This window comes from Pseudogymnoascus verrucosus (assembly GCF_001662655.1).
Source record: "Pseudogymnoascus verrucosus strain UAMH 10579 unplaced genomic scaffold scaffold_26, whole genome shotgun sequence".
NCBI lineage: Eukaryota > Fungi > Ascomycota > Leotiomycetes > Thelebolales > Thelebolaceae > Pseudogymnoascus > Pseudogymnoascus verrucosus.
In genome coordinates this window covers 360,574-386,873 of record NW_017263677.1, presented here as the reverse complement: position 1 = coordinate 386,873, position 26,300 = coordinate 360,574, and the positions used below count along the sequence as shown (strand labels likewise).

Here is a 26,300-nt window from a genome sequence, read left to right as displayed (position 1 = left end):
GGGGGGGGGGGGGGGGGGGGGGGGGGGGGGGGGGGGGGGGGGGGGGGGGGGGGGGGGGGGGGGGGGGGGGGGGGGTGGGGGGGGGGGGGGGGGGGGGGGGGGGGGGGGGGGGGGGGGGGGGGGGGGGGGGGGGGGGGGGGGGGGGGGGGGGGGGGGGGGGGGGGGGAGGGGGGGGGGGGGGGGGGGGGGGGGGGGGGGGGGGGGGGGGGGGGGGGGGGGGGGGGGGGGGGGGGGGGGGGGGGGGGGGGGGGGGGGGGGGGATTTCCTTTTCTTCTTCCTTGTTAAGAAAGAAGCGTTTTTGACGGATTGGTGATATTTTATGGATGGTTTTTGCTGTTTGTTAGGGATGGGATTCGTGGGATTCGTACCTAAAGAAGGATAAGAGAAGAAGGGGATATAAAAGGGGAGGGAGAGAGGGAGTTTTATAGGCAGTTCATGGGGTGTATAAAGACTATTTTTCACATTCTTCTCCTTCCTTGTTCGTATCATGGTGGTCGTCAAATGGTGATACTCCCCCCTTCCCCCCCTTCGTTCCCCTGCCTCCCCTTGCATAGCTTAAGACCTCGCAGCACACACGGCACTCAAAAAAACAACCGGTAGCAGTAGTCCAGACGCACGCCAATACAGCACGCTCGCCATCACAGTCACAGTTACATAGATACATAGAATCATGCAGAAAGTCTCAAAAACACGTTTCTCAAGCTTGGAATTGCCTATCCTTCCTACTACTTTCTCTACCTCCTCCCTCTCCCACTTCGCGATTCTTCCCCGATACACACCTCCAGTCCCCCCCATCTTAACGATCTATCGCTCAACCCAGGCCCAGTCATCCCTATCTTATCTTTATCTTATCCCCCCCCCCAAATATCCACTCCCCTCCCAGCCCCGTTCCGTCTCGAAAGTTCCCCCAAACGAATACAAAATATGATACAACCCCCCTTATCTCCCCTCACTTCTCAACCTCAACCGACATCTTCTCCCCCTCCTCTACTTTCCCCTCCCCTTCCTCTACTTTCCCACCATCCCCCCCCTCATCCTCCCTTTTCCTCTTCCCCCCTTCCTCCCTCCCAGCTAACACCCCATCAATCAACCCCCTCACCGCCCTCAACGCCTGCACATCCATCTTCGCCAACACCCTCCCCGTAACATCCGTCGTATCCCCCCTCGCGACCAGATCAATAACCGCCGGCGCCGCTTCGGCCAGCAGCGCCGTGATGAGCTGGTTCGTGCTATCGGAAGGTGGGTGGCCTGATTGCGTGGCTAGTTGGGCAAGGTTGAGCGCTGCTTGTTGGTCGGCTATGTTGCGGGGTGTCAGGGGTGGTGGTGCGGTGGTGGTGGTGGGTGGGGGGGGTGGAACGGCGTAGGGGTCTGTGAGTGCGGTTTCGGTGCGGCGTTTTGTGTGGACGCTTGGGTGTGTTAGTTTGTAGTTCTTAGGGGGAAAAAACAGCAGCGGAAAAGGAAAGGAAATAAAAGACATACCGAGAGATGAAATCGAGAATAATCCCCTTCTCCGGCAACATATACACCCTCCCATACTCCTTATCCTCAAAAAACTCCCTCTCCTCATCATCACTCTCCGCCACCTCAACCTCGACATGTCCATCATTCCTAATCCCCCTCTTCAGCGCGGGTTTGATCGCCGATCTGCCCTTCACGCGACGGAAGCGGTGAGCGGGGCCAAGAGCACCAGGCACGATATCGAGGAGGTCGTCGATGTGGCAAGGGCACTTCCAGGGACGGGTTGAGGTGATGGTGGGCGGGTTGGCGAGGGGGGGGTCAAGGCAGTCGAGGTGCCAGTGCAGACCGCAGAAGCTGCAGGGGATGATGGGGAGGGTGCCGCCGGAGCCGCGGGAGCAGGAGTTGCAGATTACGGGGTTACCCTTTGCGTCTTTGAGGCGGAGGAAGTCGATGGCTTCTTCTTGCTTTCTGTGGGGGGGGTCAGTTTAGTTCGGGTCAGATCGGAGGGGAAGGGAGGAAGGGGGGTAAGACTCACTTCTTAGGAGGATTACCCTCTTCATACTCGCCCTCTGGTCCGGTGCGGACACCTTCGAACCAGTCTCTGATTGAGAAGGGGAGGTGGAAGGCGGAGGGGTTGCGCTTCTCGACAAGCATGGTGAGTTCACCGAATAAGCCGCGGCGACGGTGGGTGGCGCCTGGGCCGGTGCGGAGGGAACCGCAGGTGACGCAGTACCAGTCTGGTGGTAACTGGCTTACACTCTCCATCGGAGGGTCGACGCAGATTAGATGGAATGCTCTGGTGCAGCCATCGCAGCAGACGAGGTCGCCGTTGCCTCCGCATGCTGAGCAGTATTCATCGTTTTCATCCTGGTTGATGTTAGCTTGGGATTCTTTTATCTATATTGGTGGCCTTTGGTGTGGGAAGATAAGGGCTTGGAGTATGTGCAGGTGTGCAGCAAGGTGAAACCAAGCCTGCAGGAAGACACTGGCATCACACGGAGCGAGTGACATGATCGACACAGCAAGGGAGGGTATCATAGCTCTTAAACTTACAAAGTTGACTCCTGGTCCGCCTGATACAGGACTGTCTCTTTGCCCACTGGCTCTTGGGATACCAGCGGAAGTTCCTTGGGGGTTCTTTTTTGGTCTAGGTTTGGTTAGTTTCTGCTTCTTCTTGGCCGGCATTGTGAATGTTGAAAGCTTGCAGCAAAAGGAGAACAAGTTGTAAGCCTGTATAGAAGAAAGAGAGATGCAATCAATGTATGTGTAGTATTCTGTGCAATGCAATGATGGAATAATTCTCCTTTGTGCGTAGCCTTTGATCACCAGAAAGAGAGAGAAGGGAGTAAGGGGAATTAAGAAACGCGTGGGCGAAGCATTTCAAAAGGTAAACGACCTATGCAGTTCCGCGAAGGACCGCCGAGTCTTGACCGGCCAATGAGCGGCAATGTCGCCCATGACCGGCGGGTACTGCTGTTGGGGCGACGACGACATTGGGAAGCCGCCTAGCGGAACAGCAGTACCCAAGCAAACTCCGCCCAACAGGTAAGAAAACCCGGCTAAAATAAGGGAAAAAACCCTCCCACAGCTCCCAATATACCAAATGCATAGCAACATAGCGTAAAGGGGATGATAATGCGATGGAGGAATGGAAGGTTGATGAGACAAGTAAACCTGGTGACTTACGATGACTTCATCCGTGCTCCTGAACTCTTTGCTTTCCGCGTAGGTCTTGCACCCGCAATAGGCGTATTCGCCCTTGAATTCCTCGTAGATCCTGGCGCCAGGTCAGGTTGAAACGACAGTCTCGTCGGCGAGCTGTGGTTATCGGACTCATCGTCGCGATTCCGCCGCCTAAAACGTAACACCTGCCGCGTGGTAGGCTGCGACACCCCCGCCGCGCCCCCATCACCAGCCTCGCTGCCTGACCCCAAATCAGGCCCCTGCACCGGCGTCCGCACGAAGCTCTGGCGCGTGGAAATGGCGCCGTCAGTCCTGCCCTTGGCTTCCTTTTTGCGACGAATAATTTCCTCGTCACGAGGTGTCGTGACGCGGCGGAGCGCAGCAGCGGCGCCCTTCTTGTGAGAGCGCACGAGATTTTGCGGTGGTAGCGAGAGAGATTGGGGTAGAGCGTAGTTCTCGTCGAGGTACGGGCGCATCACGTTGTCGCCAGTGCCGTTGCGAGTGTTGGCGTTGGTCAATAAATTAGGGAAGAGAGCAGGAGGTGATGATGGTGTTGATGCAGCAGGAGGTTTAGTGTTGACAGCAGTGAAGGTGTGCGGGTTTGGCCTTGGGGCGTGCGCTGAATGTCGTGTAATTGGTTGCTTGGCCTTTTGATTGCGCGCCGTCTTTTCGGCAGAACGACCGGGTTCCTCCCGCGCCCTCAGCGTTTTGGTGCCGTGGCTCGTCTCACTAATTTCCTCGCCTTGGGCCGCCTCATCCGAAATATCGGCCATTTCACTTTCGAGCACGGCTTCATCAAGTGATGATAGCGATGAGCTGCTCGACACTGACCTGCTCCGTGTCGCAACAGAAACTGTAGTGGCACCATTTTGGGCTTGCCTTGTCGGCTTGCCCTTGGATGTTCCATTCGTTTCGGCCGGCTTGCCACTGGCACTGCTGATGCCGCTCAAATTAAGATGAATGTGAGGCATGGTGTGGCTGGCGGTCTGCTGGGCGTGGGCGACTTTTGCCTTTTTACTTACGTGAGACGTATCTTTGTGGGGGGACGCTGATGCACGATTTGCCACTTCTGTAGAAGCCCTCTTTGAGGCACCACTGAAACTCCAGGACTTCTGGAACAGGTTCACTGGCGAATAAAGATTGTCGTGCTCGTCAAAGTAGCGCTGGGCCTTGTTGTCCTTCGCGCCTTCTTTCTTCTTGTAGGTCATCAGACACTGGAACTCGGTCTTCTCCTCCTCTGTAGCCTGGTCGGTGAAGATAAGCATAAACAGTCGGCGGATGCGCGGGTTGATCCTGTGATCATTGTACATAGTCCGTAATGCGTATGCTGTAGGCCACCTGTAGTCCAATATGGCATCCTCGACCGCAAACTGCACAGCCCTGTCTGTAATGAACATATCCCTCTCTTCCTTGCTGCGATGCGGCGACTGCGACATCGCCGCTCCTGCCTCAGCACTCTGCTTGGTCTTTGTCGCGCTCTTCCTAGCCTGCGCGCTGGGCGTACGCGGGTTCCATTCCTCATCGTCCGCCTTCCCGGACTGCGATCGCTTCCTGATGATATTGATCTGGGGCTCTGGCGTCACCAGCTCGCGCGACGTAGACGCCTCCACCTCCGACTCATCCGCCTTGACACCCCTCCGCGGCGTGTCCTTGCCTATCTTCTTCGCCTTCGCCGTAGGCATCGTGCCCAGGGGCGCCATGTTCTCCAGCACGCCGTAGCGCTCGATGCTCAGGTGCGGGTGATCCGTGAAGCTGGGCGCGGGCGGTGGCAGCGATGGCTCGACCCAGTTATCGAGGAACGTTTTCCCCGCGCGCGATTTCTCTGTTGAGGTTGCCCGCGTGGTGCGGTCGCCGTCGGGTCCGTTGGTCGCGGCCGTTCGCGTGTGTCGGGGATTCGTACTCATCGTCGCATCGCTTGTCGCCCCTGGCTTGGCTCGCCGCCGTGTTTTCGCAACGTCTGCACGGGTGTTAGTCGAGGGCAGCATGGCTGGGTGGATGGGTTAATACTTAGAACTATTCACAGCCAGTCCAGTAATCGTACAGATGCGTGGTCGGGGAGGTAGAACGCGTTGGGGTTGGCGGCGTGGAAGAAGGGGGTGCGACACCAGGAGCTCCAACGCTGAGAAGGCTTTAGCGAGGAAGACTGTACCAACACCTGCAGCAGGGTGAAAACTGCCAACCCCCCAGCAAACTCTTTGTTCGAGATATTCACCACGGTGGACCCTTTTAAAATATCCAATAGAAGGGGAGGGGAATAGTATGTGAAATAGTCTTTTCAGAGTATATTAATCTACCACCCAACTCCTGAAGATATGGCTTGCGGGGAGATGAAAATACTGTACGTCACGACTCCCTAGTCACCATTTTTGTTTTTCATCTATTTGATTCACTCAAAGCTTTCATTGCCCTTCCCCGAACCTGCAGGTTCAGCATTCCCGGTCTATATAGCCACAGCAGAATATATATATCGTTATGTACAGAGAAGGCCTTCAGTTACTCTACTCACGTGTTATTCTCTCTTAATATTCACTCGTGAGTGCGTAATCCCCCGAAAAGGGGCCGCTCCCAGGAATGCCCGCCGAGGAAGGCCTAGAACCGGCCAAGATCATACGCGCACTCCCGAGCCCCTCAAAGTCACAACCTCGTATCACTGCTTTCGCTGCTCCTCTTGACAAGATCTCGCAAATAGACCTGGCGTCTCACACATTTGAAGCTGAAATATAGGGCAAGTTGCGTTGGTTTTCCCAACTAGATATCATATTTTTACTAACCCATCCCCCCACTCCTCACCACAACCCCAACCCATCACTTACTCCCCACAACCTCCTTCTCCACGGCCTTCACCCCCTCTCTAACCCCCGGACAAAAGTGCTTCCTCAACAACTCCCCCTCCCACACCGTAGCCGCAAACGGATTACTCCCCTCCACCTCCCCGGCAAGCGCCTCAAACACTCCATCCCCCCTCCTCTCCTCCGTATTCCACAGCGACCTCACCTTCGTCGCGTGCGTCTTGCTCACCTTCCCCAGCAACCCCATCATCGCCACCGCCGATTTCTCCGGCAAGTGCAGCGTGCTCGTGAACAGCGTCTTCGTGTACGCCGCCACGCGAAGGGGCGGCACCGCGCGCGCGCCCAGCTTGGGTACGAGCACCGACGACAGGGACTTCAGCAGCAGCACGGTGGTGGTGTGCACGTTGACTTTGTTGTCTTTGGTGCTCTGCTGTGGGGCGTTGGGGTCGGGAAGGCGCAGCGACTTGGAGCTGAGCTCGATGTCGGGGTTCAGGGAGAGGGCGTGCAGGGTGCGGTAGAGGTGGGTGATGAAGAAGGAGAGGTCGAGGGAGAGGGTTGTCTTTGCCTTGGCGGCGTCTTGGCCCTCGAGGAGGGCGAAGGCGGTGATGATGCAGAGGAGGGCTTCGCGGGTGAGGTTGCGGGTTGTCTCCTCGTCGTACTCGTCAGCTGGGGTGTCATCATCGTTTGTCATGTCGAGGTCATCGCCTGTCTCAGCGTGGCCGACGAGGTCCTTGAGTGCCTCCAGGAGGTCGCCGAAGAAGTCCTGGTTAATGAGATGGGCGTAGCTGGCCAGCCCCTCGAGCACGGCGCCCATGAGGTTCGGGGAGCGGATCTTCAGGATGCGGAAGTAGGTCACGAAGACGAGCTTGAGGGTCTCGGCTTGCATCCTGTCGCGCTCCTCGTGCGAGACGGTGGCGTCTGCCTGGACCATTTCCTTCTCGATGACCTTCTGCTCCTTCATGATCTTGCGCTGTTTCTTGGTGCGGAAGACACGCTTGGCCTTGAGATGATTGGCGGCATCGAAACCGCCCTCGGCCTTGGATGGCCGGTCGATGTGGTTCGTGCTCGCTTTCCACGAGAACTCGGTGAGGAGGCGGAGGTGGAGGAAGGTGTTGAGGACGGATTCGTCGACACGGTATCCACGCGCCTTCATCATCTTTGTGAGAAGGGCTGTGGCATCTAGAGAAGGAGTTCCATCTTCGTCGTCGCGGAAGAGAGTCTCAATCGTCTCGCGACACTTGACAAAGTCCGCATCAATCTTTCGTGTGCTCAGCTTCCCAACCAAGATTTTCAACAGCTCGCCTCTGAAATTGAAATGCGGCACCGATGTAAGTAACGTACACGCGCAGGCAATAGCAACACTTCCCAAGCTCGGCCCGCCATCTCTAGACCATCCTCCCTTTCCAGACTGTGCGAGCTTGGCCAGCTCTTTAATGTATGCCTGATACCCTCCCACAAGCGCCTGCTCGTAGGCTCGTAGTTTCCGCACCTCCTTCGACACCTTCGTCTCCATATCATCCTCATTGAGCGGTCGTATCCTGTACCCAGGGATAATATCCTTATAAATAGCCAACTGCGTCGCAAGCGCCAGCTTTTTTATGGTTGTAGTCTTAGACTGCCCGATCGCAGCCAAGGTCTTGAAAGCCGCAGCATTCTCCTCCGGATCCTCATTCAGCAGCAGCGCAATCTTCGCAAGCTCCTCCTTCGCCTCCATGATCTGTTGTCGCATTGGCTTCTCTGGCTTCTTCTCCTTCTCCGGCTTCTCCTCTGGCTCCGACTCGCCCTCGCTCAACCAAGCAAGGTCGCTATCCTCATCTTCCTCCGCAACCTCAAGCTCCTGAACCATGCCATCAGCGGTTTTAATAGGTAACCTCGTATTCTCCTTATCCTTCTTCCCCCCCTTCCTCGGCCTCGTCTCATAATCCTGCTCCAAATCCCAGCTCGAGGCCTGGTCGTAGAAAGCCTTCGTCGACTTCTTCTTCAACTCCGCTCTCTCGGCCCTACTTTCGCTCTCGCCAGGCTGCGGCGACAGCTTGCGCCTCTTAACGGCCGGTGCTCGCGACATCTCTATTTCTCAGGTATCGAGAAATAATTGCTGGTTATGGGCGTCGAGATATTTCGAGATTTCGAAATTTCGAAATTTCTCTAGGGCGGTGTTTTGCGGTCGCCAGTTCCGCCCGGAAAATAATGCGGCCCTCGCAGAAAACTTTCCCCGCATAAAAAAAGTTCGCGAGAGATCCCCCCAGCGATAAACTCTAATCTGCAAAACCCGAGCTCCAAAACTTCACACCACCCTCCCCAACACCACAGAGAAAATTAATACGCATACTTTGCGCACTCAATCGACGTCCATATACACACCACCTCCCAGCCGCGCACCCCACACGCCGCAAAAAGATGCGCGCCCTCACAGAAGAAGAGACCAAGGTCCTCTTCGCCAAGCTGGCAAACTACACCGGCACCTCGCTCAAGAACCTCATCGCACCCCTCGACAACTCCCCCAACGGCGACCGCTACGTCTTCCGCCTCCACCAGTCGCGGTGTTACTACGTCCTCCTCTCCATCGCCAACCTGGCCACCTCCATCGCGCGCGACCAGCTCTTGTCGCTGGGCACCTGTCTCGGTATGCATCACCCCAGCCCACCTCTCCCCAAAAAGAAAGATTCGCAGAAAGCAAAGAAACCTCCCAGCTACCAGCTAACCCCCCCCCAGGCAAATTCACCAAAACCCTCAAATTCCGCCTCCACATCACCGCCCTCCCCATCCTCGCCGCCCACGCCCGCCACAAGCTCTGGATCAAGCCCAACGGCGAGATGCCCTTCCTCTACGGCGGCCACATCCTCAAAGCGCACGTAGGTCGGTGGTCCGAGGACTGCCCAGAGCACCAGGGTATCGTGGTGTACAGCATGAACGATACGCCGCTGGGCTTTGGGGTGACGGCGAGGAGTACGCAGGAGGCGAGACGGTTGGATCCGACGGGGATTGCGGCGTTTAGGCAGGCGGATTGTGGGGAGTTTTTGAGGGATGAGGATACGTTGTTTTCGACGCAGTAGAGGGGGGGAGATAGGGGAAAGGAAAAGCGAAAGGGAAAAGGGGGAGGGGAAGTGGGGAGGGAATGGGGGAAAAGTGAGGATGGGAGCTTTGGCGTTGAATATATTTAGATATATGGGCGTTGGGTGGGTGGGGTGTATTGTATGGGTTGTGTAGGCACAATGAAATACCACATCTGGAATACTTTCTGCTTCGGATATGCTGTGATTTACTTGTACTTATTGGACCTTGTGTGAACTTGTTACTGGCATAGGAATCACATATACTGAGACAAACGTGGAATACAGTGTACAACGTCTTCATTCAGAGTATCACTCCCCACTCTCTCCAGCCGCTTCTCTATCTTCGAGCACACCTGATCTACCATCCCATCCTCCATAAAAATATACACCAAGTCCCCTCCACCAACCAATAACCAATAATTTTCCCCTTTTGTACACCCCACCAATCCCTAACCCATATATCACACAAAATACACCACCCCAATCCATCATCCTCTCCTCCTCAGAAGCCACACGCCGGTGGTCTCCCATAATTTTGTAAAGACAGACAGACATACCAGTCCGAAGTCCGGTCAATTCCCGGACCTATCCCAAGATTCCCCAAAAACGCCCCTTAAAAAACAGAAACTGAAAATGCTAGCAAAGAAAAATCGCTAGCTAAAACACACAAAAAAACGCCGATGACCCAAGAGTGGTGATGGGGAGCAAAGTCAAAGCTAACTCGCTCAACGCTATAAGAAAGTCCTCACAATCTCAAAACACAACCCATCCGCCGGTCAACACCTCATACCCCATAAGCCGGCGGAGGCGTCTCGTCGCGCCTCTCGCTACCCCACTCACTCCCATCAGCCTGCTTGCGCAGGTGCGCGCGCCGCGCCAGCTCAGCTGCCATACTCATCATCCACGCCTGCTCGATGATGCCGCCTTGTGCGGCGCCCTCATATGGGTAAGGGGAGTAGTTGTTGAGGCTGCCCATCTGCGAGCCGCGGCGCATATAGTCGCTAGGCGACTTCTCGCGCGGGAAGGCGCGCTGGAGAGCTGTGCGTTGTTGCGGGAAGAGGGGGGATGCGGGCTCGATGGAGGGGAGGGGGGTGTCCATCGCGTTGGTGAGGGCGGTTTGGGTGGTGCTGGTTGGGACGGGTGCGGCGACGCGGGTTGGGACTTGGCGCGGGGTCTCGCCGAGGTCGATGCTGTCCAGGCGGGGGCGGAAGCGGACTTGTGGGGAGTGCGGGGGGGTGATGGGTTCCTCGTCTGGTGTCTCGGGGATGCGCGTGGACATGATGGGCTCGGAGCCGCCCATGACAGAGGAGTCGGTGTCGGTGGTGGTTTCGGAGTCGCCGCCTTCGCTGAGGGTGTCGCTCAAGACCTTCTTGCGTAGGTTGACGACGCGGTGGCGCTTCTTGCGGCCATGGGTGCGGTGGCGGCCGGCGCCGAGACTGAGGCCAGTTGTTGCGGAGGGGAGGTGGCTGAGAGAGGGGCGCGAAGGGGGGAGGCTGCCTTCGTTGTCGTGGTCGGAGAAGGTGTAGGTTGTGGCACCGTTGGAGACGGCTGAGTGGGTCCGTGTCAGGGTGGGGGGAGTGATTGCGAAGCCATCGCCGCGGTCGCCTGGGCCGGCCCATGCTCGGAAGACTGCGTCGCGGATGGCGGGTGTGAAGAGGGAGAAGGTGCGTTGCGAGTCGCTCAGCACGCCCAGTCGAAGGAGGTTCTTTTGCGAGAATAGCGAGTGGCTTTCGACGCCGTCCTCGAGGGATAGCGATGATATCTCACGAGAGTCGAACACATTTCCGTGCGAGTCGACGGCATCTTGTGGTGGGCTTGCGAGAGGGTCGGTCGCAACCTCGCCCTCCTTCAGCTTCTCCTCCGCGAGACGTTCTTCCTCTTCCTTCGCAGCATATTCCGGGCACCACAGTCGTAGCGACAATCGGTGGATGATGGCGGGTAGTTCCTCCATCATTAACGTCCGCAGCTGTATTTCGATCTCTTTCTGGAGATACTCGCACACGAACGGTATGGAATCGAATGTCGATGAAACCTTGATGGATTCTAACGGGTCATTGCGGAACACCAACGTCAGTCCTTTTTGGCGGGAGAAGACGAGGATGATGAAGGCCGATAGTTTGATATCCGATAAGGTGATTTTCAAGGGGATCGTTAATCCGGACGATGCAGCTAGAGGTTGCGGCGAAGTAAACGATGGTTTTGAAAATAGGTACGTATTCATCGGGTTTGCCTGTTTGTTGATATATTAGCCTCACGTTATAGTTTGCTGCGCGGGGTGCATGAAACAATGAAATGAGCGCGCATCCTCGGGATCCACATCAAGAGTCATCGCGAAGTAAAATCGCGAAATGCGCATGAATGTAATATCCCGAGAAAAAGCGAGCAGGAAAGCAGGAAGCAAGCAGAAGGCAGCGTACCTGGACCCGTGTTTTGAGGGTCAAGAAGGCGTCGCCGGAGTAGCACATCTTGAAGATACCGCGAAACCGGTCCTCGGCAAGATCCCCTATCTCCAGTATCTCCAGATCCGGCGGGACGGAGCCCAGATTCAGCTCGCTGACGAGGATGTCATCGACGATGATGGGAGGCTTCGGGTTCTTATTGAGCGCGGTGGTGAGCATCTCCTGCGCGCGCAGGTAGAACTCGGCGTCTGCCGTCAGCGGCGACCAGTTGAAGTTGAAGGCCATGGTGAGGTGCAGACATTAGACGATGGATGAGCACCGTCGTAGTGGCGATGAGGCGATTTCTGTTTGTTTGTTTCGTATATGCGACAGAAGAGGATGAAGAGCTTTATCGCAAAAGACTTCTTCGATATCGGGACCTTTCGTCTTTGATTCCTCGGGCTTGGGTTGTTGGTTGGACAAGGGTCGCGTGATTGTGATTGTGAACGTGATTGATGCGCGGTCGGAATTAAATTTAATCTCCTTGACGAAAACACACCCGGGTAAGTACAGTAAGAGTACAGCGACAATTCGAAGCGACAGTTGAGGTCGTAAAGTACAACAAGAGGAAGAAGAGTGATTATAAAGATGAAGATGAAGGATGAGGAAAGGTGGAGATAGGGAGAAATGGAGATAGGAGGAAGGAGGGAGATTGTGTATGTGGGAAAGGGAATAGTGCAGCGATCTCCAGGTTTCGGCTGTTCCGTGCACAGCTGTGCGGGCAGACAGGGAAGAAGGAAGAAATTCGGGTATAAGAAATACGGCAAATGGGGCAAAAAACAGCAGCAAAAAAAAATAGCTTGGAGCTCCCATCGTCATTGGCCGCATTAGGTAAGCCACACATGTCAACAAACAACAAACAAACAACCAAAAACATCTGATGGTCGAGAATCGGGAATGGTCGCCACTGGTGTCACTGCATTTGACTAAGAGGAAATGTCAGGCGTTTAAATGCTTGACCTGCATAAATAACGACAAAAAGGAATTAAAAATAAAATAAAATACCTACAGACCTCTATTGTCAATATTTAATATTTACACACTTACATATATTTTATATACACCCACAGTAAATATTATTTCTATTATTTCCTATTTATTTGACGTTCCAAGACCTAGAATAACGGCAGGACCGTCATAGCCGCTGGTTTGTTAGTGCCACTATATATACCTTTTTCACATTGGTCTGGACCGATTTTTATATGCATATGCCCTGCGGCTTCCGTGTCAGCGGCTCCTTCCCCCAGACATAACACCTTTCTTCCATTCTATATTCCTATCCAAGTACAACATATACTGTGCAATCATCGACTGAACGCACTTATCTACTACCCTTTCAAAATATATATCTTCTATATACCTACCCTATATATGGATTTGTCACCGTTGCACCTTCTCTCGATCCCGCCACCACACTCCTCCACCTCGCCCATGCCCGCGAGGAAGGAGCACCCCATATACGCATATAACAATCCCTAATCGCCGCAGCAGCCCATCCCATCCACCTGCATACACCTCTGCTACCTAGAAATCTCTAATCTCTAATATCACATACCCCAGAATGATGGACTTCCCACCAGACACGATCCTGGAGCTACCCAGCAACATCTCGGCCACCTACCTGAGCGAGGGCGCTGCAAACGTGGTTTACTCTATAAACGTCCCTCCGCAGAGTAACACGCCCCAACATGGCGATATACAGGAGAAAGGAGAGGACACAGCAACTAATCCCTGGCACGGTATGTTCTTTCTCAGATTCAGTCGAACTATCACGTGATTCCCCTTTTTGAGCATCCCACGCCCTTGTCCTGGAGCTTTCCTACACCCCTGGGCAGAGCTCACACAATGAAGCCATTACCCCCCATCTCTCACCACTACCCCCCTCACCTCCCCCAAATTTCCCCTCCCCCCACAAATCAAACAACAACCTAACACCACCCCCCACCAGGCAAACTCCTCCGCTTCCGCAAAGACCTCCCCACCACCACGCCCACACTCGACGCCCACATCGCCTTCCGCACCTCCATCGCGCCGCTCTTCCCCGCTGAAGACCTAATCGACATCCGTCTCGTCTCCCTCGGTTCATCGCACCTAATCCAGACTCTCAACGCTGCTCTGCGAGCCGCCGAGGAGGCATCCGCAGATTCGCCGCGGCCGAGGCAGAGGCATGGGGTTTATTTGGCGGATGATCCGCATGCGCTTCTTATTACGGATATGTCGCCTCGTATGTCTGCTTTTCCTTCTCCCTTTCTCCACTTCCCCCTTCTCCAGTTCCCCCTTCTCCCTTCTCCCTTGCCCCTTCCTCCTTCTCCCCCTCCCACCCTCTCCCCTTTCTCCTCCCTCTCCCCTTTCTCCTCCCTCTCCCCTTTCTCCTCCCTCTCCCCTTTCTCCTCCCTCTCCCCTTTCTCCTCCCTCTCCCCTTTCTCCTCCCTCTTCCCCCCTCCCAGTCTAATATACACAGCGAAAGACAAAACTAACAACCCCCCCCAGCAACATCATCAACCCTAATCCAATTCAAACCCAAATGGCTCGCCCCCTCCCCCTCCGCCCCCCCCGGCTCAAAACGCTGCCGCACCTGCGCCCTCCACGCCAAGCGAGGCATCTCAAAACCCTCTTTCTGTCCACTGGACCTGATTTCCTCCTCTCCTGCTGATGTGCGACGCGCTGCGGGGTTGTTGCTTGGGTTACCTGCTTCTGCTCCTACTGACAGCACCAGTCTCTCTATTACCCAAAATGGCAGTAGCGTTGTCGAGGACGGGAGTACTAAACCTGCTGCCCAAAACGTTGTACCCAATGCCAACCACAACGACACACCGCCCACCGCCGCGACCTCGGAACAATTACACACCCTCAGCCGCCTAACCTCCTGGGCCCTAACATCCCCCCTCCTCCGCCACCTCCGCCACATCCAAACAACCTGCGACCCATACGGCGTCTCACACCTCCTCTCCTCCCCCTCCTCCCCCTCCTCATCCACCTCTCTCAAAGGCCTACAAATCGCCATGACACTCCGCGACGTCACAGTCTTTCTTGTTGTACCTGATGGGGAAGGGGTGCTGAGGGCCAGGTTGGGGGATTTGGATGTTAAGAGTCTTGGGAAGGTGGGGGAGTGGGGGAGGGTGGAGGGGGTGTTGGGGGGGGGTTGGTATCAGGGGACGAAAGGAGCGGAGGGTGGTGGGCGGGAGGGGTGTTGGTTGGGTAGACAAGGGGGGGAGGAGGAGGGGGAGGGGGAGAAGGAGGGGAATGGGGTGAGGGAGAAAGAGGGGATGGGATTGAAGGGGGGGAAGGAGGTGAAGGAGAGGAAGGAGAGGGGGGGGTGTATTGGTCAATGAGTGGATATGCATACATTGGCTGGTAAAAACGTTCGGTGATAAGGAAGGAAATAGGGAAATAGGGAATTAGTAATTATAATTTGATAATTCGATAATCTGCATTCACTCACACACACAAAGTTAGACTTGATAATATGGTTGGTGTCAATAATTCTGCGATTTCACGTTTTTGGTTTGATTTTTGTGGAAAATATCGTTTGAATTTAAAACAAGCAAATATTTCCTAGTTAAGCCACGCTCATATGTATACACACCCCTTCCCCTTCAAATCAAAGCAAAGCGCGCCCGCCCATCCCATAAACTCCAACGCTCGCCCACCCACGAACCGCAAACCCAGTATAAGAGTATCTAATACTCAAAATCATCATCCGCCGCGGGCCCCTTACTAACACTCTCCTGCCTCCTATACATCTCCGCAATCTGTCTACTACTCGTCGCCTCATCAACCTTCTTATCATCCCTAATCTTAATAAACCTCGGAAACCTCAAACTAACCCCCTTCTCCGCATCCCCGGCGATGCCCTCCTTATACCCAGCGCGATACTTCGGGCTGAGCGTCAAGTCCGCCGTGCGCACCTCCCACACATAGCGCGGCTCGAACCACACGTCGGGTTGGTGCGCGTTGACCTTGCTGTGCTCGTAGAAGGGTTTGGGGCGATCGATGACGGTGTCGGAGAGTTGGGCGTGCAGGGTCTCGAGGACCTCTTCGCTGAAGCCCGTGCCGATGTTGCAGACTGTTTCGTAGCGCTCGGTGGAGGGATTATAACAGGCTAGCAAGAACGCGCCATACACGCTGGTTCGCTTCCCCTTTCCGTGGTAAGCGCCGAGGACGACGAGGTCGAGCGAGTCCCCGATGCCGGCGAGGTAGTCCTTCTTGATCTTGAGCCAGTTGCGGGAGCGCTTGCTGGGCTCGTAGCCGGACTCGACGCCGTCGAGCATCTTGACCATGAGGCCCTCGCAGGAGGCCTTGACGGACTCGTCGAGGAAGGTTTGGATGTCGTCGATTTCCTGGCCGTTCATGGAGGTGGCGAAGGCGAATTCGCCCTCGACGGGGGTGAAGGCGGTGTGCAGGAGGGAGCGGCGCTCCCGGAGGGGCTTTTCGACGACGGCTTCGCCGTTGAGGAAGAGGAGGTCGAAGGCGAAGACGCAGACTTTGACTTTGACGTCTTCGGTTTTGACGTCCTTCTTCTTGCGCGTCATGAGTTGCTGGAAGGGGAGCACTTTCTTCTCTACCGTGTCCCAGGCTACGGTTTCGCAGTCGAGGACGAAGCTCTTGGTCTCCGGCTTGACCCACGTGCCGAGCTTCTCTAAGATATCGGGGTATTTCTTGGATAGGTCCTCCGAGTTGCGCGAGAAGATGGCTGCGAGTCCACCTGCTGTTCCCTTGGCTGCTGCGGGAACGCTGCTTTGGTATTTTGTCTCGGAGTCTTTGGATACGTAATGAATCTGGGCTCTTTCGCCATCGTATTTGTACTCGCAAGTGAATGTCTGGCCTTCGAATCGATCAAGGACTTCTGTAATGGCCTTGGTTGGCTTTGCCAACATGGGTTTGAGAGGTACTCCTGGCTGGAGCTTGCAGTTGTCTCGGAGGTTGAAGATGCCATGCTGGAGCATAGCTGGGATAATTACATCGTAACTGGGGAGTTCACTATTTGATAGATTAGAGTCTGGATCTTACACGTGGGAAGAATTGACTTACCTGTACACGGCTTTCAGGACTTGCTCCCCCTTAGCCAACTGATCCGTAGAAGGCACCTTATCTCTTCCTTTACTCTCGGTCTCGTGGCAGACCATGGCCTGAGCCAGCGATACCAAGACCGTCTTCTCAGCCAGGCCGAGTCTTAGTTTACCCTCCAGAAACCTGACGATGAACTTGGCTTCACTTGGGCCTCCCTTGTCCTTTGCAAGATCGACCTTACCGCCTCCGCTATCAGCAGCAGAGAGCAGTTTCTTGATACCGTCCACTTTGCGGGTCTGTGCTCCATTGCCCTGCATCACTGCAATATTCAACAGAGACTTGTGAATACCCCTGACCGTCAGCGGCTTGGGTTTGTACATGGTCGGCTGGTTAGACCTGCTCTTGACAGCCACCAGGCCTAAATCGCCGATCTCCTTTTGATCCTGCTTGATGACTGCCAGACTTCGGCCGGTGGCTTCGCCGATAGCTTTCATTATGAGCGACTCGCCAATACCCAACTCAATGCCAGCATAGTCTGCCGCCAGTTTGTTGATCATGAGGAGAACAGTCGGTAAGAGATCGTCGGGTGTGAGGCGGAGGACTTGACGCAAGAAGAGAGAGCAATGCGCAGCAATGATTAAACGTTTCGTCGTCATCTCAATGAGCGAAAAGGTCGTGCAGAGTGCTGCGTATGGTACTGGCTCTCCCGGTTTCCAGTCTGGATATGGGTCCTTGCTATTCGACTTCAGGGTTGTTTGTATCTTCTCTCGGGTTTTCGCAGCCAATTCTGGCTTCTCATCCTCCTCATCTTCTTCAATCTCCTCCTCTACTTCTGAGCTGGCTTCGGGGGTGGCTGATGCTTTCCTCTCTGGCTTGGCGAGAGGTTTATCGTCTTCAATCTCGACTATCTCCTTCTTGATACCCTTAGTAGCTGCCTTTCCCGTGCCTTTCTTATTCGCTGCTGCAGTATCTTTCTTATTTGGCTTGGTTTCGGATGCGTTCTTCGACACCGTAGATTCCTGGCCGCTTCGACGCGATCGTTTCAAGACGGGTTCCTCATCCTCTTCCTCCTCTTGTTCCTCCTTTAGCTTTTTTGATTCGTCGGATGCTGCAGCTTCACTCTTGAAATCTTCCAGAGCCTCGTCTCTAATCCGTTTCTTGGAGTCTGAATTGAATTAATTGGGGTCCTGCACTCCATAATGGCCAAGCCGAGTTGGGGAAACGCACCTTTGCCATTGGGTGAAGGGCTAGCCTTCAACTCCGAGGCCAGCTGCTCGTTCACAGCATCTTCATCACTTTTAGGGGTTCGGTTCTCATTTGGTGTATCCTCATCCTCAAGCTCCTCTTTCTTCACTGGTGTCTTGACCTTGGATTCATTCGTGGATTTCGAGGAAAACGAGAGAGTTGTTTGTTTCGGAGGAGCTGGATTCGCACTACTGGAACCCCCAAAAAACCTCCTGTATAACCGCAGCGTCAGAAACAATATCCAAAACCGGGGAGTTGGACAGCTCATAGCTCTCCACGCACCCCAACGTAGTCTGCGAAGGCTTTACATACCCAAGCGTTGCCTGTTTCGGAGGCATTGTGCTGGAAGACCTAAGAACCAAAAGCCGACTAGATAGGTTGACAGCAGAGATTAAAAGTCGTCTTGGAGACACAACAATTGCTTTGTTCATTGAAAAAAAAAAGAGGCACTCGAATTCCCTCTTCTAAAACCTTCCCTCGCGACCGACCGCCTGCCTGCCTAGAATTCCATAAGTCGCGACTTGGGCCGCCGGCACGGAAAGCGCGTCGTCCGTGTTAATTAGGCGCTAATCCGTTTACGGCAGACTCCCTTAGTGACTCAGAGGCGGTGAGGACAACCCCCACCAAAGGGCTCGCTGGCATTGTGGGATGAAAGAGAGTTACAAGAAATAAAAATAAACACAACTTCCCCCCCACCGCGACTACGATGGCTTCGACTCTCGACGCCGTCAAGGCCAAGATCGAGGAGATTCTGCCGACCAGAAGCGCACAGACCGATTCTACCAACGCGATCTACATTGACTTGGACGCTGGCAAGGACGAGGAGGGCGCAGATGGCTCCGAGGCAAAGCCGTACAAATCTTTGGGTTATGCATTCATCCAGCACGGCGGCGCGGAGAACAAGTCATATCTCCAGCGCGCGTCTGTTACGGGCGCCGTGAGCGCGGATGGTGACCCATCTGAGCGATTGGCGTGGAAGGAGCCGGCGAAGAGCGCCGTGAAGAAGGCCCAGAATGCGCTCGACCAGCACAAGAAGAAGTTGGTTAAGCAGCAGCAGATCGCCGCTGCCGAGGCTGAGAAGGAGCAGCAACGCCTCAACAACCTTGAGGACGCGAAGAAGATCGTCCTCACGGAAGATGCGTCGCTGCCAAAGGCTGTGAGAACTACAACCGGCGATAAGAATATCAAGCTGGGAGAGGGGGATGTCAAGGGAGCACGTGTCAAGATTTGTGGACGCATTCACAGATTGAGACAGCAGAAGCAGGCTACATTTATAACCCTGATCGACGGTTACGGTCACCTGCAGTGTGTCCTTACCGGCGACCTGACCAAGACCTACGATGCTCTGACCTTCGCCCAAGGCACCTCGATTGCCCTGTTCGGTGAGATGCGCAAGCTTCCAGACGGAGCCACTGCTCCAGATGGCCGTGAGCTCCAGGTCGACTACTACAAGGTTATTGGCTCCGCGCCCAGCGGCGACGATGCCATCACCAACAAGGTTTCCTCAGAGAAGAACATGTGGGACGCCCAGATGCTGGATAACAGACACCTCGTCCTCCGCGGCGACAACGCCTCCTCCGTCATGAAAGTCCGCTCCGCCGTCGAATGGGCCTTCGCAAAAGCCTACAAGGACCTTAAATTCACCAAAGTCAGCCCCCCAGCCCTCGTCCAGACCCAAGTCGAAGGCGGCTCCACCCTCTTCGAGCTCCCCTACTACGACGAGAAAGCCTACCTCACCCAGTCCTCCCAACTCTACCTCGAGACCGCCATCCAGAGCCTCGGCAACGTCTACTGCATCGAGAAGAGTTTCCGCGCCGAGAAATCCCTCACCCGTCGCCACTTGGCCGAGTACGCCCACGTCGAGGCCGAGCTGGACTTCATCGAGTTCGACGACCTCCTCGATCACATCGAGCTGATGATCGGCACCGTCATCGAGACCATCCTCGCCGACCCCGAGATCGCGGGATACATCAAGGAGCTCAACCCTGACTTCAAGGCGCCCGCGCACCCGTTCAAGCGCATGCGCTACTCTGACGCCATTGACTGGCTCAACGCCCAAGATCCCCCTATTCTCAACGAGGAGGGCAACCCCCACGTCTTCGGCGACGATATTGCGGAGGCTGCGGAAAGAAGGATGACGGATATCATTAACTTGCCTATCCTCCTCACGCACTTCCCTACCGCTATCAAGGCTTTCTACATGAAGCGTGACCCTAACGACCCGCGTGTCACCGAGAGCGTCGACGTCCTCATGCCCGGCGTCGGAGAGATCGTCGGCGGCTCAATGAGAATGGAAGGCTACGAGGAACTGATGGCCGCGTATGAGCGCGAGGGCATCCCGCCAAAGGAGTACTACTGGTACACAGACCAGCGCAAGTGAGTTTCCCACGCACCCCCACATATCCCCTCAATTACTCCCCCGTGACTACCATAGCTGTAAAATTAAAGTAATGAGCAATCGGCTGATACATACCCCCCTCCCAGATACGGCACCTCCCCCCACGGCGGCTACGGACTGGGTCTAGAGCGCTTCCTCGCGTGGGTGTGCAACCAGCATTCTGTGAGGACGTGCTGCTTGTACCCGCGCTTCATGGGGCGTTGCAAGCCGTAGTTTAGTTGGGGTTCATTCGGAGGAGTGTCCCGGTCTATGCGTCGTCGCGCTTTCTTTGTGGCCACGTCCCCGTTCGTCCCGCTAGCTAGCATGAGCCGTGGCATTGTTTGGATGCGGTGGCGGTGCAATGGAATGCTGTGGTGGTGATCGGGGGTGGATGGGAGGGACAGGGTGATGAGTAGTTGATTAGATAGAAAGAATGTTAAGCAACAATATCAAGATCCCTTATACAGTAGTCAACGAGATCTGCTGGAATCTCTGTGTGTGAATTAGTTTCTGGTTACTGGTCTCTTCCTCCCGTGATCACACCAGCGGCAAGATAAACCCTCTCTCGCAATTTACACTTTTAATAACCTCCTTGCATGCCTCCCGCCCTAGCCGCATGTAGTCCGTCCCCCTAGCCACCACCCCCATCCCATCCCATCCATGCAAAACAGCACCACTACTACTCCCTGGGACCGGCAGCCCGCAGGTTACACTACACACCCAGTGTTACTCCATACGGATGTCTCATCGGTTCTAGGCGTTTGCAATCTGCCAGTTTCAGACCCCTTGCTGGGGGGCTTGGGGTGTTTGGTAGGGGCGGGGGGTTGGTTGGTATGGATGTAGATGTTTTGTCTGTTATGTATAGTAGTAGTGTTAGGAGGGTTAGTATGGTTAGTATGGTTAGTATGGTTAGTATGGTTAGTAGTGGTGGTAGTGGTTAGTCGGTAGAGTATGCTTAGGAGTGTTAGTAGAGTTAGTAGTCCCCTCCGTAAGTCGTAGCGTTGGTCTCCTCCTGTACCCTAATCTGCGGCGCTGTGCGTAAGAGTTGCAGCGTGCATAAAGACTGGGGCCGATGGGGATGCATGGACTGTGAGGCTGCATATGATGGGCCGGAGGGTGTGAGTTAGCAGGTAGAGTTCGATCGGGACTTGTTGGTAGTGGCTGTAATGGTGAGACCTTTTTTTTTGGTGCTCCTAAGATGGGTAGAATGAGGCTAGGATATATAGAATATACTGTCTGTGTGTGTATTTGTATGCCCTCTCCCTGTCCTGCCTGTTTCTCTCCCTGTGTTTTGACTCCTATACAATACAACCCTCCCTATATACATACACCCCTCTTCACCACTTTTTCTCCTGATGTACCTTTGTACTTACTTGCACTATCCCCTTTCTGTCCTCCCTCCCTAACTCAAACTAACTCAACTGTGCAACCCGCTACCCCTGATCCGTAGTATTCCCAAACCACACTAACCCCCAATCAGGCTAGCATTCCCCTTGACATCTAGAGTTGCTCTGGTGGGTGCTCTTACCACCATTTCCACCATTTCCACCATTTTTACCACCTCTGGCTTTACTTTGAAGAGTACAAGAAATACCCCCCAGCAAAACTCTCTCATTGGCTCCAACATCCAAGATCAAATCATCAAATGGAACTCCTCATCTCCATCTCCACCAACCTCTAACTCCATTAAGCCATATTCCCTCCAGATCAGCCTCTTATCCACCCTTCTTCAGCCCCAACTCGGTCATTAATTCTATATTTACGCCCATATTTAATCTCAAATCTCCTTGTCACCCAAATCTCGCCCATGAGAAAATGCAGGGCCCCCAATTACCCAATACGTCCGATACGAACATCCCAGTCACCACCCCCTCCCTCCACCCTCCATCCACCCCCCAGGTCCCTCTCTCTCTCCCTCCCAGAAGCTCATTTCTTTCCCCAATTCTACTCTTTGGTTGGTCCCTTCCCGCCACACCTTTGCCTTTTTGTCCCCTACCCTTCTTTCCCTTCCCTTCCCTCCCCCAAACCTCCATCTCCAAACCTTCATCCTTCAATACCCAAAAAACACCACCACTCCTTTTGGTGTCTCTTCTTCGTGTTCTTTGCCCTTTTTAATTTTTTTGAACAGCTTCAGCTTCTTACTTCCAATCTCGTTCACCTTGTTAAAATACGCATACCTTTACACCTATTCTTCTGCTCCCCGAATAAACAGGTCCCTTTCCTTAACACACGCCCCCTGCAGCAGCCACACCAACAGCACAGCGATCAAAAAAAATCCCGAGCTCCACCGAACCTGTCGATTTTCTCTCTCGCCCTTTGAGCTTCTAGAAGACCGTTTTTTCTTTGCTGCAAGGAGAGATCCGCGGCTGCATACATACCTCTTGCCTACCAGCTTGTTTAGCTCGCAGCTATCCCGATTTCGAAATCTATCCGAAAGCTCAAACCTTCAACCCTGCGAAACGCTACGCTACGCTCTCTCGCCCCAAGATAAACAACCCCCTTCGTGCGATGGTCCGCTGAGACGCCTGTATACAATCTCGCTCGAAAGCAATCAAACATCGAACATATCGAAAACAAACCTCCCCTTTTTGCCTCCGCGTGGGCTATATACTTCATATCAACCTCATTTTATACGCCCCTGCTATAAGCTATAATATCTTTCAATTCGAATTGATCTTGTCTTAAACATATATTGGGCCATCTACAACCTTCTCTTCAGAAGCTATCAGTTTTACTACACACTTTCGTGCCTCACAAGGCACTTTATCCTTCAACACGGCTGTATTATCACCACCGGTGCGGGACAACTTTGTCCTCCCACCTCATCTTTTGGGTATGCAGGAAACAGCATCAACCAGCGCCATGAACGGCCCAAACGCCAGGACTGCCTCCCGCTTCCCCGGCCATGCCTCCAAACCATCCCTCTCCGAGACGGGCTTCTCCCACGGCGCCTACAGCTCGAACCAGTTCTCCATGGGCGGATACGGCGACAGGCATCCAAACCGTGCAGCGAACATCCCTTCGATCAACACGCAACCGCTAGGGCAGAACGGGGCTGATGCCTCCACACCAGGGACCGCCTTCGACATGCAGTTCACCCCATTACTGCCGTCCCAGCTCCTCCTCGGAAGCCCCTTTCAACCGGGCTCCCCGGCCGCATTTGCCAACCCGCAGTTCCAGAATTTTGCCAACTTCAGCCAGCAGCATAATGGACAGCAGCAGCAGCAAAACGGCATGGCCAGCCCCATCCAGGGCCAGATGTCACCACAACTTTACCAGGCCATAGTTTCCCCGTCGACTTATGGTGCTCCGCAGTTCTACGCCCCGCAGTCTCCGACTCAGGGATACGCTGCTCTGGGGAACCAGATGCAGCTACAGATGCAAATGCAGATGCAGATGCCGACTTCGCCGCAGCAGGCCCAGGGCATCGCGGCCGGAACGAGCAGGACTGTCTATCTTGGCAACATCCCCCCTGAGACGTCCGCTGAGGAGATTTTGGGTCATGTCCGTAGTGGACAGATTGAGTCCGTCAGACTCCTCCCAGACAAGAACTGCGCGTTCATCTCCTTCTTGGATGGTGCCTCTGCCACTCACTTCCACTCGGATGCCATCTTGAAGAAACTGGCTATCCGCGGACAGGACATCAAGATCGGCTGGGGCAAGCCGTCCCAGGTCCCGACGTCTGTTGCACTCGCCGTGCAGCAGTCCGGCGCCTCGCGAAACGTTTACCTTGGTAATCTGTCGGAAGACATTACCGAGGATGAGCTGCGCGAGGACCTGGGCAAGTTCGGCCCCATCGATACAGTCAAGATTGTCCGTGAAAAGGCAATCGGATTCGTTCACTTCCTGTCTATTGGAAATGCAATCAAGGCGGTCTCTCAGCTCCCACAGGAGCCGAAGTGGCAGGCTCCTCGCAAGGTCTACTACGGTAAGGACCGCTGCGCGTATGTGTCCAAGACCCAGCAGCAGAACGCGGCGCAGTACCTTGGTATTGCTCCTGGTTACGCCCATGTCCTGAACGGCGCGGACCGTGATCTGATCTCCAACGCTCTAGCCCAGCAGTCCGTCGCAGCAGCCGCCGTTGCCACCACCGCCGGCGGCATCAACAACCTCGGAAACCGCACCGTCTACCTCGGCAACATCCACCCTGAGACCACCATCGAAGAGATCTGCAATGTCGTCCGTGGCGGCCTCCTACACCACATCCGCTACATCCCCGACAAGCACATCTGCTTCGTGACCTTCATCGACCCCACCTCTGCGGCCTCCTTCTACGCCCTCAGCAACCTCCAAGGCCTGATGATCCACAACCGCCGCCTCAAGATCGGGTGGGGCAAGCACTCCGGCGCCCTCCCCCCCGCCATCGCCCTCGCCGTCAGCGGCGGCGCCTCGCGCAACGTCTACGTTGGCAACCTCGACGAGTCCTTCACCGAGGACCGTCTGCGTCAGGACTTCACCGAGTACGGCGAGATTGAGCTCGTCAACACGCTGCGCGAGAAATCGTGCGCGTTCGTCAACTTCACCAATATCGCTAATGCTATCAAAGCCATCGAGGCCATCCGCGGAAAGGAGGATTACCGTCGCTTCAAAGTCAACTTCGGCAAAGACCGCTGCGGAAACCCACCACGCCAGCTCCAACAGCAATCCCAGCAGCAGGCCCAGCCCAACCGCGCAGACGGCGTCAACTCCCCCGCCTCAGCAGGGCACCAGAGTAACTCCCAAAACGGCTCCAGCCCGACAAACTCCCAAGCCCCAACTACCTCCTTCCAGCCCGCCCAAGCCAACACCGCTAGCGCTGTCCTGAACGCGGGGAGCAATAACCCGTTGACTATGTACCTCAATCAGATGAGCCAGCAGCAGGCGGCGCAGCACGCGCAGCATCAGCATCAGCAGTCCCTCGAGGGCGCGCAGGCGACGTATCAGCAGCAGAGACAGCAGGCGCTTGTGCAGCAGATTTATGGGAATGGTGCAGGGGGGGATAATGGTGGCGAGAACAACAACAACCAGAATGGGCAAGCAGACGGACTAGGAATCCAAACACACTCGCATGGCGGACATCAGCATTCTGCGTCTATCTCCAACGGCTACGCAGCCCCTACCTCAAGCTCAACGACTGTAGGCGGTCTCCTCGCCCCTTCCAACGCGCGGAGCCAACACGCGAGAGCGGCATCTCTCCCATTCTTCGCGCAGGACTCCTCGAACCAGTCAACCACCTCCTCTAACGGCCTTGGCGTCAACGGCGGCGGTGGTGGGCAGGGTTTCGCAGGCAGGGGCCACGCGTATCAATCTTCCTTCTCGGGACTTGTGAGCGGGATGGGGGGATTGGGGTTTGGTAATGCGGGGGGGATGAGTGCGGGGATGGGTGTTGTGGGGGGAGGTGCGGGTGGGGGTGGGGGGTATGGACTTGCGCTCCAGGAGGGGGGGTTGAATGGGTGGGCTGAGGAGGCTTCTTAGTCTGCTTTGGCTTGATCTGTTGTGCCTTTTCGTCTGGCTGCGTGGTTGTCCGGCCTTTCATCTGCTCTGACCTCCATGTGATGTGACGGTTGACGGTGATGGAGAGGGAGTGGCTGAGAGTTGCGACGAGCGTTGTACCAACATCGATAATCTATCTTTTTTACTTTTTTACCTTTCTTTGCTTGTATACTTTGGTTTTTACTGTTTTAATATCCTACTTTTTTTGCTGCTTGTTGCTGTCCTTTTGCAAACTATTGTTTTTTTTGGGGTCGTTATTTTTGACCCTATCACACTGCTGCTCATCTTACCTTACGGGCACGCCTACCTTTTTTTTGTTCTTGTTGTCCATCGATTGCTTTCGTGCTTACTTGTTTTTCGCGGTTGGAATCTCGGGCGCTATTTGCTTTACTGTTTTTTGCTGCGTCGCGCGCGCGTTGTGATATCATCCCTGCTTTTTAGGTCTTAGGTCTTTTTTAATCGCTAGTCTTTTTTGGATCGAAGCCTAGTTTCATTTGGAAAGGGACGCGAGAGGAACGAAAACGGGCTGGATACGGGAGGGGATGGAAGCTGGTGAGATACGGATGGACTGAAGATGGAAGGAGAAGAGAGGGGAGAGATATAATACCATATAATAGAGCGACACCTACCCCCAGGGAGTGGGAGAGAGGGGAGATGTAATATGAGATAGGCGTGGGATGTCAGGGCATAGGGACATTTAGTGGCATAGTCTGGGAGTGGGGATAATGGAATACCTGGGTTTTTGAGCACTACTTCCGTTTTTGGTCTGTTGTGG

General features: G+C 54.8%; 8 protein-coding genes across 8 annotated transcripts; 4 read left to right on the top strand and 4 right to left on the bottom strand.

Moving 5' to 3' along the window:
- Positions 1-949: 949 nt before the first annotated feature.
- VE01_06812 (uncharacterized protein) lies at positions 950-5,388 on the bottom strand (the record flags this gene model as incomplete). The annotated part of the gene is made up of 6 exons (XM_018276251.2): positions 5,149-5,388; positions 3,145-5,098; positions 2,512-2,605; positions 1,994-2,325; positions 1,480-1,926; positions 950-1,406 (listed from the first exon to the last, which is right to left on the bottom strand). Exons 2-6 carry the CDS (start codon positions 5,043-5,045, stop codon positions 950-952), a joined length of 3,231 nt encoding a protein of 1,076 aa, XP_018129697.2. The 5' UTR covers positions 5,046-5,098; positions 5,149-5,388.
- A 558-nt stretch (positions 5,389-5,946) lies between these two features.
- On the bottom strand, positions 5,947-8,137 carry VE01_06811 (uncharacterized protein; the record flags this gene model as incomplete). The annotated part of the gene is made up of 1 exon (XM_018276250.2): positions 5,947-8,137. The coding sequence occupies exon 1, from the start codon at positions 7,993-7,995 to the stop codon at positions 5,947-5,949; it is 2,049 nt and encodes a 682-aa protein (XP_018129696.1). The 5' UTR covers positions 7,996-8,137.
- Positions 8,138-8,183: 46 nt separating this feature from the next.
- On the top strand, positions 8,184-9,019 carry NIP7 (ribosome biosynthesis protein nip7). Its single transcript, XM_018276249.2, has 2 exons — positions 8,184-8,553; positions 8,643-9,019. Exons 1-2 carry the CDS (start codon positions 8,328-8,330, stop codon positions 8,981-8,983), a joined length of 567 nt encoding a protein of 188 aa, XP_018129695.1. The 5' UTR covers positions 8,184-8,327; the 3' UTR covers positions 8,984-9,019.
- A 164-nt stretch (positions 9,020-9,183) lies between these two features.
- Positions 9,184-12,177, bottom strand: MDM34 (ERMES complex subunit). Its single transcript, XM_018276248.2, has 2 exons — positions 11,401-12,177; positions 9,184-11,213 (listed from the first exon to the last, which is right to left on the bottom strand). Exons 1-2 carry the CDS (start codon positions 11,665-11,667, stop codon positions 9,768-9,770), a joined length of 1,713 nt encoding a protein of 570 aa, XP_018129755.1. The 5' UTR covers positions 11,668-12,177; the 3' UTR covers positions 9,184-9,767.
- A 239-nt stretch (positions 12,178-12,416) lies between these two features.
- IPK1 (Inositol-pentakisphosphate 2-kinase) lies at positions 12,417-14,753 on the top strand (the record flags this gene model as incomplete). The annotated part of the gene is made up of 3 exons (XM_018276247.2): positions 12,417-13,160; positions 13,370-13,645; positions 13,912-14,753. Exons 1-3 carry the CDS (start codon positions 12,983-12,985, stop codon positions 14,751-14,753), a joined length of 1,296 nt encoding a protein of 431 aa, XP_018129756.1. The 5' UTR covers positions 12,417-12,982.
- A 226-nt stretch (positions 14,754-14,979) lies between these two features.
- On the bottom strand, positions 14,980-18,386 carry VE01_06807 (uncharacterized protein). The gene is made up of 4 exons (XM_059463832.1): positions 17,989-18,386; positions 17,659-17,888; positions 16,453-17,596; positions 14,980-16,401 (listed from the first exon to the last, which is right to left on the bottom strand). The coding sequence occupies exons 1-4, from the start codon at positions 18,105-18,107 to the stop codon at positions 15,102-15,104; spliced, it is 2,793 nt and encodes a 930-aa protein (XP_059319647.1). The 5' UTR covers positions 18,108-18,386; the 3' UTR covers positions 14,980-15,101.
- Positions 18,347-20,507, top strand: VE01_06806 (uncharacterized protein). Its single transcript, XM_018276245.2, has 2 exons — positions 18,347-20,052; positions 20,161-20,507. The coding sequence occupies exons 1-2, from the start codon at positions 18,383-18,385 to the stop codon at positions 20,285-20,287; spliced, it is 1,797 nt and encodes a 598-aa protein (XP_018129762.2). The 5' UTR covers positions 18,347-18,382; the 3' UTR covers positions 20,288-20,507.
- Positions 20,508-21,594: 1,087 nt separating this feature from the next.
- Positions 21,595-26,272, top strand: VE01_06805 (uncharacterized protein). Its single transcript, XM_018276244.2, has one exon. It carries the CDS (start codon positions 22,889-22,891, stop codon positions 25,505-25,507), a length of 2,619 nt encoding a protein of 872 aa, XP_018129763.2. The 5' UTR covers positions 21,595-22,888; the 3' UTR covers positions 25,508-26,272.
- The last annotated feature ends 28 nt before the right edge of the window (positions 26,273-26,300 follow it).